The 9,207-nt window shown below is 42.2% G+C and overlaps 1 protein-coding gene across 1 annotated transcript in view; it reads right to left on the reverse strand.

Annotated features, from left to right (window-relative positions):
* Positions 1-1,828: 1,828 nt before the first annotated feature.
* nell3 (NELL (neural EGFL like) family member 3) overlaps positions 1,829-9,207 on the reverse strand; it is an 8,198-nt gene continuing 819 nt past the window's right edge. The window contains exons 2-5 of the mRNA XM_014005401.1: positions 7,075-8,837; positions 5,601-6,160; positions 5,317-5,383; positions 1,829-5,174 (exon numbers count right to left, since the gene is read on the reverse strand). Of these exons, the coding sequence (XP_013860855.1) occupies positions 3,643-5,174; positions 5,317-5,383; positions 5,601-6,160; positions 7,075-7,696 (2,781 nt within the window). The 5' untranslated portion in view covers positions 7,697-8,837 and the 3' untranslated portion in view covers positions 1,829-3,642. The remainder of the gene's footprint in view (positions 5,175-5,316; positions 5,384-5,600; positions 6,161-7,074; positions 8,838-9,207) is intronic.

Consider the following 9,207-nt stretch of genomic DNA (forward strand, 5'->3'; position numbering starts at 1 on the left):
GTGTGTGTGTGTGTGGAGATAGAGACAGAGAGACAGAGAGAGAGAGAGAGAGAGAGAGAGAGAGAGAGAGAGAGAGAGAGAGAGAGAGATTCTGTAACTAAGATGAGCCATATGTTGGTACATGTTGGCAGTGTTCACCTCCCAGTCATGTCTGAACTTTAGTGTCAGCTCAGAAGTACTGTTAGTGTTTAGTTTTGCTCAGGAACTGCTCAGTAAATGCCTGCAACCTTGAAAAAAGAGGCTAAAAACTACTATTCAGGAAGAACATTTTTGTCATTGCCTTCACATTGAATACTGCTCAGTTCTGTAACACAGAGAGGAGATTTGCATAACAATACTGACCTTATGGTAAAAACATATAGACGCAAGATCTGAACACTTACGGGAACATTGGCTTCTGATTAAAGCAAGCCTGTCATCTGCTTTTAGGTCATTATTGGAGCAGACTGGAGCCAGGTTTGGGATAACACAAATCAATGAGATTTATGTGTTTATTAAAATGACACCATGTTGAATGTTTTCAGCAAACATGAACAAAGGATGCTGCTGGTACAGGTTTGAGAGTGAACATAAGAGTGTTGAACTGGTTTGGTAAGATGCTGAAAGACTGCTGCTTTTGGGAACATCTGMGGTTATTGTGTTCAAGTAAATTTAATGTCACTGACTGAGGAAAATCAGAATTCCTAAATAAAACAAATCCACAGCAGATGCAGATGTGATGAAGAATTGCTGTCTGCTTTTACCACAAATATTYTGGCAGAAAGTCAACTGTTACAAACCATTAAAATCAATGGTATGTTTTGGTTTATTAAAATTTATTAAAACTTTCTTCATGTAACTTTTTGCTTTGATTTGGCTGCTTAAACAATGAGGGTTTTTTCCCTCAACTTTTATGAAGCTTTTCATAACCTTTCTCCTCATTTTGTATGATCGCGTTTTTAATTATTTAAGTTTACTTTTCTTTTGTAGTATATTATTAGCTACTGAACATAGAGATGTATGTAAAGCCAAATGAGCAACATATTCCCCTCAAAATTTAAAGGAATGTTCATTCACACAAGCCTGATTGATGCCGTGATAGTCCTTCACTGTGGAGGATATTTCACTGTCTTCCTTAAGCTTCAATGTTTAAAAACTACAGTKTTTTGGAAACAGACACCATCAGTTTGGATTCATTGGAGCTATCATCTAAAAATAACCTATAATGTGAAGTTTAGCATGCAGAATCACAAACATTCCTCTTCCTTGTCTCTTTCCCTGTCCCTCTTTCTCTCTGATGTCTCAGAAACATGTGCTGAAAGAGTCATTTGATCTGCAGCATCTGACATCTGCGGCAACGCTCCCCTAAAACACCTGGTTTCAATTCAGGCAGTCGACAGAAACATTTGATTGTTTCTCATAACCAGACCCCCTCCCCCTTCGTTTTTTCTCTCCCGTTCATTACCTCACAGTCTTTTTTGTTTTGTTTAAACTATTAGAATCCCAATGGATTGAAAAAAATAATTTGAACTTGATTAGCAACTACTTTAAACAAATTACAGCATATTGATTTTCAAGGTGCTCAGTTGGCAAGTCTACTGCTTTCAAATAACTTCAGTGTATCTGAGGTTAAAATTTCATTTCACAGCCTAATTTAACAGAAAATACTGCCATTCATATTAATGCTTATGATAGTTATCGTGAATTTGTTATGCATGTTACAAGTAAGACTGTGTTTTTACTTTGAAATTTCCTTTACATGTGTTTTAGATTATCTGTAAACCTGTTTAGTCCTATTTTCCTCCATTAACTGTATGCTTATAGACCAAAGCCAAGAAGGAATCTTTACAAGGTTCTAACAAAATATATTTTATTTAGAGTGAACAATACACAGAAACTTGTGTTCTACAAGAAAACAGTACCAAAAAACAAAATCATGAAGCATAATGAAGTGAGCTTAAGAATCTGAGATGATGCCAGCTGTCTGTAACACCTCCTTATGCTCAATTATTCGGTGGACGGAACACACAGAAGCAATGAGAAACACAATGGACAGCTATTTTTTTTCTTTTAGGTGAAAAAAGAAATTACGTTTGCATTATTTACAATTGTAAACAGTGTGAGCATGTTAACCTATTATAGAGGATCTGACTGGCATGTGATTATTGACAATGTGGGGTTTGTGTTTTAACATTTATGTGCATTGTATAGCAACATATCAAAGTCCTGCTGTATTGAATAAATACTGAAAACATTAATAGTCAAAACTCCTGTCATTTAAAGTTATATTTTTAGGTAAATGTTTTTTGTGACAAACTCCCCTACTAAACAAAAACCTTGGTATTTTACCAGTTTATGATGATTAGTGTGATGAACAAGAGGGAAACTTAGCACAAAACAGGAACTACAGGAGACAAGTGGATAAAATCCTTCATCCACTTGTCTGTTTTTGATTGCTTATCTGGGGTCACTTAGGGAACAACCTGAGGCATTGGTTATAATTTCCCCCGACTTGTGGCCTCCTCCATTTGAGACATGTCTAAAGCTTCTCCAGGAAAAAAAAATCTTTCAAATGCCCAACCAACCCCGGCTGGCTGCTGAGAAACACATCTTGATTCTGATCTCCTCACCCTAGCCTTTAGCGTAAGCCCCGCCCCCTCCAGGCAAAAACATTTCAGTCTCTCGTAGCAATCTAATTAGCTAGGACTCAGCTAATTATATAGATACAGGTTTTAAGTACCAAATCTTTCAGCACCATTCTATAGTTATGTGAACTGAGATTATTGCAAGAACCATTTACAATTGGCTGATGTTAATTGTTGAAGAAGTTTTTTTACACAAATTCCATTCCCAAAGTTCAGAGCTATCCTAAAAACAGTGGCATTGTGGTCATAATCCAGGTAGACAGTCGTTTGTGTGATCACCATCTTCTAATTTGAACCATAATATTTCTGTGGACCTCAAGTCTGGTTCCTTCTTAATCTAAATGCAATTACGATATAGAGATATAGGTCAACGTCAACCTAATACAGCACTAAACTCATTCTGTGCTAATACAGATGGAGAACTGCAGGAAACTGATATCTGTTTAAAGTTGCTTTCTTGAGACAAACTATCCAGCTACTCAGAGTATTGATTAACTTATACAGTACTATTAAACAGTACGGTACTATTCTACAACATGTATTTTCTGAAATGTTGAATCAGTTCTTTAAAATTTCTCATCATACAGTATAAAAAATGTCATTGCATACATGCTTACATACTGTGAGTTAAATATATTCTGGGATGAACAAAGATAACATTRAATGACCTACATGCAAAATGAAAAATCTTACTGTATGTGTACATATTGACATAAACATTTAAGCACCAAATTATGCTCACACACTTGGATAAACAAGCACACACTTTCAGACATTCAGACGTCAAACATAAAGTTGGTCACTGCTCAACCAGCTGAAGTACTTCAAGAAAAAAACTGTACTTAAATTGTACGCAAAAACATAATAATAAAAGCCTGGACAGCAACTGAAAAATACATTAAAACAGAGATGTGATACAATATGTGGAGCAGTTGACTGTGTTAGCTCAGTTTTGTGCAAAAAACATTGTTCTTATTTTAAAAAAATGCACTGACAAATGAAGTTTGGCTTGTCTGGATCACAGTGCAACCCAGAGAACTGAAATGTTTGTACCACCCTCATTTGTTATTTGGTTAACTCGTCCTCGGATGCAGTCCAGAGTAACATAAATGGATGTACCGTTATGGACCTGGAATGAGACTCTCAGTCCAATGCTAGCCCACTCGCTCCCCTCGGGCATTGATCCAGACACCTGCTGGGCAACAGGACCTGCCTGTCCTCCCTGCCCTCCAACCCTTTGCAAGGTGAGTTTAACTATATTACATGAGTGGATCAGCTTGAGGTTAAGGGCGATGTTTGCAGTCCCCTTCTCGTGGAAGACAAAGTTCTTCCAGCTGTTTTTTTCCCCGGTCCGGGCCAGGTGAACCTGTGGGGTGTCCTGGCTGATCTGCTGGAACAGCAGAGGTTTGTTCCTGACGGCTCCCAAGGGAAGACTGGTCCGAGACACGGTTGCTGTCAGGGCCGACGACACAGCTGAAGGAATCCAGATGAGACTCAACATACTGATGCCGGTGCTGTCCCCGAAGTAACGGATGTTGCACTGAGATGGAGACAGGATCTCAAAAGCGAGTGTTTCTTTGCTTGCCACCATCACCGCACCGGATAGGGTGATTGAGGTGTCCCTGTAGTTTACGCCCGTCTTAAAAGCCCGCACTGCCTCCACGCCGGTACTGTTTTGGGTCGTGTAAGCAACCAAAGAGAACCCTTCTCGAATGCAGGCTTGGCCCATGGAGTAAAGCGCCTGCTGCAGGACAAACTTCACCACTCCGCTCTCTGTGAAGCGCACCCCACGGTTGTCGTGAGTAAGACTGACCATGTAGGGGTCGGACACRGACGTGATGCGGAAAGTTGGACGGTAGCTGGTCTGGTAGTGTGCCAGCAGGGACATCTGTGCTGTCATGGACACAGCCCCGGTATCATGAGACAACCAAAACAGGCTTAAAGAAGGAGTGGCGACGTCGAAGACCTGAAGGTCCTTGCTCTTATTGCAGTGTTGGTTTGGACTCTTCAGCTGCAGTGTAAAGGTGTGGTTGGGCTCCACCTCTACCGCGGTGCTTACACTCACCCCCTGGAAATACTTCCCATCCGGCTGTTCAATCCGAACGCCGCTGAGATCCTGACTGTCCTCGTCCAGGCTTCCGTTGAGCCTCATCCCCACCTGTAGGAAGTTCCTGCAGCAGTGTTTTATCGCCACGTTATGATCCAGCCACACCAGACCATGCTGGAGAAAGATGATCTTCCCTGCTTCGTTGATCAAAAGATCACTGCTCTCCTTCCCACGTATGTTGAGCTGAAAACCAGGGAAAATGTGGTTTCCAGATGTCCTGAGAGGAGGAAGAGCCACATTTGCAGCCCAGGACTGCGATAGTCGGTTCTCTGAAAGCAAGCCACAGACGGTGTCGCTGACAGCTGTGCATGGAACTACGACAGGGTGTCCATCACAGTCCGAACAAGCCTGACACTCCTGCAGCTCCTGGTTGTAGAAGTACTCGTGACCACACAGGCCCGTCACTGCGTCTCTCTCAGAAACTCCCAGACACTTAAATCCCCCTGCACAACAACAAACCAAATCAGGCTCTAAAACATGTGCAGGCATCCAATTTAATAAAGCATGACAAATAATGCTTTAGCACTGCAAGGGGTAATGTTAAAGGAAAAGAGTTTGAGAAATAAGATAAAGAAAAAAACCCACCTGGAGTATTGAGGCATTTCACTCGTTCTCCACAAATGTTTGGTAGTTCGAGGCATTCATCTCTGTCCTGCAATTCATATAAACGTAATTATGAGCACTTGTGAACATTATTTTTAAAAATGTGTTACTTTCTGAAAACATCATGCCAGTTGGTTGGCACATTTTACCACCGCACCGTCAAATCTCAACAATCAACTTCCTCTTTTTTCTATAAGTTGGTTTTCAGTTTACAGATGACATGAATTGTTATCATTTTTTATGTAGCCTGGTGTGAAGTTTTATACCTGGCACATTCTGTCTGCTGTCGGGGAGCACTGTGAAATCAGGAAAAAGCCCGGGGGACACATGGTGCACTTCCCACACTGGGGTGGATCCTTTTGAAAATCACAGAACTCCTCTGAACCACAGGGCGATGGACAACCCGGCAGAGGTTCGGGGAAATGGGCCTCCCCAACGATGTCCACCACCTTTGAGTCAATGTCCATTTTGTGCACGGCGTAGGACTTCTGAAGGTGGCTGCGGGCTTGGCTCTGCAGTCCCGCCAGGTGGCTCTCGAAGTAGCTCTGCAGCTCGCCCTGCAGGCCCTGGAAGGAGACCTGCTTGAAGGTGTCTGACAGGAGGCTGAACTGGGCCTTCACTGCGTCCATCTGCTCGTACATGCGCCGCTGCTGCTCCAGGACGTCCTGCTGCTGGGARAGAAGAGCCTCCTGCTGGTGGACGAGCTTCTGCTGCAGGTCGCGAATGATCACCTGCTGGGCTTGCAGGGCCTCCACCAGCTTCTCCTGCCCCTTGGCCAGCTGGAGGTGCAGGATGAGGGCATCTTCTGAAGGAACTTCATTCTCCCCTGAGGTGAAACGAATGCACAATGAATTAATGTTTGCTTAAGTTTTGTTTTGTTTTGAAACAGGGAATGTGCTTTTGTGTGTCCAGACACATCAAAGCATGTTGTCCTGATGCATCTCAATAACCAGACTGAAGAAGTTGCTCGGAGAAAAAGCWAAACAWTTCAACAAAGAAGAACCTGAGGACTTGCTCACCATTTTTTTAGATCAAAGCATGTTCACTTTTTTTGAATAACTGACTTTGAGACATTTTTACTTCCGCTACACTGTAAAACTTGTTGAAATAACTTTGCCTTGGTACAACAGAACACTTTGCAATGGTTCCATAACAGATCCTCTAGTTCAGTGGTACCCAAAGTTTGGGTTGGAACCAACATTTGGGCCCATTCACTAGCCTGACTGACCTCTAAAGTCAAAATGAAGCATAATCATAATTAATTTAACAACTCCAATTTACCTTTTTATTGCTGAGGATTTATTTAATAATCTTATTTTACCTGAACAAAATACCAAATGTTTTTAGTAAATAAATATTGAAATGAAACAATTCAGCAAAAACACATTTTACAGTGTAGCTGTCCAACAAATACATCAATGGAGTTCATTGATCAGGAAAAATGTATACAATTTAAAGTTATCAATGGTTCAGACTTACTGATACTAATCTGCASAGAGTAAAAGTAAAAGTTAAGTTTTATTTATATAGCGCCTTTCACAGAAATAAATTCACAAGGTGCTGTGCATTCAGGGAAGGCGTGAGGGGGCAGTTAAGAAACACCCATTCAAGAAGACATACAWGACAAACATGGGGGAACAGGTGAAACCGGTCATGCAGCAAACACAGTTGCGCTACCCAGAGTGACATCTGGAAGAACATCCTAAGTGTTCAAACAAACAAAAGGCAAACATAACGCACCTGGCTTTATGTCACATGTGAGCTGGACTCCTAAAGGTGCTCCTCCGTGTTCAGAAGAGGCATGTCCAAGCTCCGGGAAATCTCCCAGAAACTGTGCAGCTCTGTCGGACAAATAGACCGGGGACAGGTGTGCAGCAGCGGAGACAGTCTCATAGGAAGCGGCGGGACATCCCTCTCCAACACAAGACCTTCCCCGAGCTTGGGGCCGAATCCTCGGCGGCAGCCTGCACTCGATCCCTTTACAGTCTCGGGTGTCATTACTTTGCTGAAACTGCTTCCCAGCAGCGATGCAGTCAGCCTCCACACACCCTCCAGGCATCCTCGTCTGTGCGCCTCCGTCTCCATTACGCGCGCGGAGCAGCGGGACGGACGGGTTGGTTTCTGAATGCGCTCTTGGAGAGCCTGGATAGACGTGGTGGTTCTGGCTGCCTCCCGTCTGCGCCGCTCTCCACTGAGTCGGGTTGAACTGCCGTGGGAGTTTGGAGGTCCTGCTGCCTGGACCCTCTGAGTCCCCGCCGAAGCAGTGCGTCCCCCGGCACATCTCCGTTGAAGCTGCGTCGGGCAGAGACCCCCAGAGGACCAACATCGACAGCACTGATGTCAGGAAAAACATTTTGCACATATGCTCCAAACGACACACTGGGAGGGGGGAAAAATACTAATTTTGTGATGAAAAACTTTCCAAAACCTCCTCCTTTAAGATAAAATCCTCATCTTCCACCACTGAAAGTAAACTTTTTCCTCTGGAGACATTACCTCTCTAGGTTAGACTGGTTCTACAGGCTATCGGTAAGAAATAAAACCATTAGAACCAAACATTAGTTGGCTCTTCCCACGTCTGACCCACTCTGAGCTCCTGCTCCACAGAGTGTGGCATTCCTGAGACTCAATTAGCATCAGGTTTCCTTGGCCTCACATTAACCCTTCACTGCCCCAGCCATCTCAAAGCTATTAAACCAGAAAATGGTTATCCTGAACTACAAACTGTGCTGTTTGAAAGAGTTTACTCAGTAGTTTTCCAGATAGACATTTCTGAAATGTGGGTCCACACTCGATGAAAATAAAAGACCACAGGGAAGTTTGAGTCAGGTGATTGGCCTACATGAGGCTGGCCTTACTCTGTGGTAAACAAATATGGTGGCATTGGACAAGCGTATAACCTCAGAGAAGATAGGTGGAAATATACGTGTGAATCTTTAACACCAAAGAAACAGAAAGAAAATAAAAACGAATAAACCTCAGTGCTCAATCAGCGTGGAAGAGTGCCATAAATACAGAGCTTGGAATTCAAACATAAACATTTGCRAACCTTTTTCCTAAACTGATAAGTTTATTATTAACCTACATTTCATCTATTTGCTTTACTCAGCAAATCTGAGCTTAAACACAAACACATAAACTTGATTTAACTCCAGTCCAAACGGCTCCTCAGGTAAATTATTTTCATAAACAAAACACATGAGGTAGACGGMAAAGTGTTTAATTACCACAACAGTTTCTTCAAATGAGGTATTTTTATGGTAAAATAAAACTAAAGGGATATTCGAGACATTGGTCGTGGTGTTTGCCTTTTTTTTTTCTGCCCACTGTTGACTTTTTCTTGACCTCCTGACAATGCAAGCTGCAGAAAGTACACTCTGAATGTTGAGACAGCTGCTGGTGCGCAGCAAAAATGTCCTTCCAGTTACTCCGGCCAGGTCAACACAACTCCTCCACTTTTTAATAAATAAGGCCAGGAGAGGTCAGACGTTTGTTGAGGAGACCTGGAAAGCAGAAGTCAGGAATGTGAAACCCACACAGCTCAATGGGTAATGGCAAAGTTTAAGCAAATATTTTTGCTCAATATTTTGTTTAAAATATGTTTCAGAGATGCTTTTTAGCTTCTACTACATTAAAATTTAGCTCAATATTTGCAAAAAATGACAGAATTATAGAGGTTTTGGTGTTTTCTAAGTTGAGCTGGTGGAAGTCWTCATTGGTATCACTCCAAAAGTTAATCAGATTTTAGATGTACAACTAGTGATAAATTTCTGAAACTTTAACTTTAGCATCTGTTCAGTGGTTCATGCGATACGTTGCCGCATCTGTTCAGTGGTTCATGCGATACGTTGCCGACACAGGTATATATATATA

The sequence above is a fragment of the Austrofundulus limnaeus genome, unplaced genomic scaffold (genome assembly GCF_001266775.1).
Source record: "Austrofundulus limnaeus strain Quisiro unplaced genomic scaffold, Austrofundulus_limnaeus-1.0 Scaffold30, whole genome shotgun sequence".
Classification (NCBI taxonomy): Eukaryota; Metazoa; Chordata; class Actinopteri; order Cyprinodontiformes; family Rivulidae; genus Austrofundulus; species Austrofundulus limnaeus.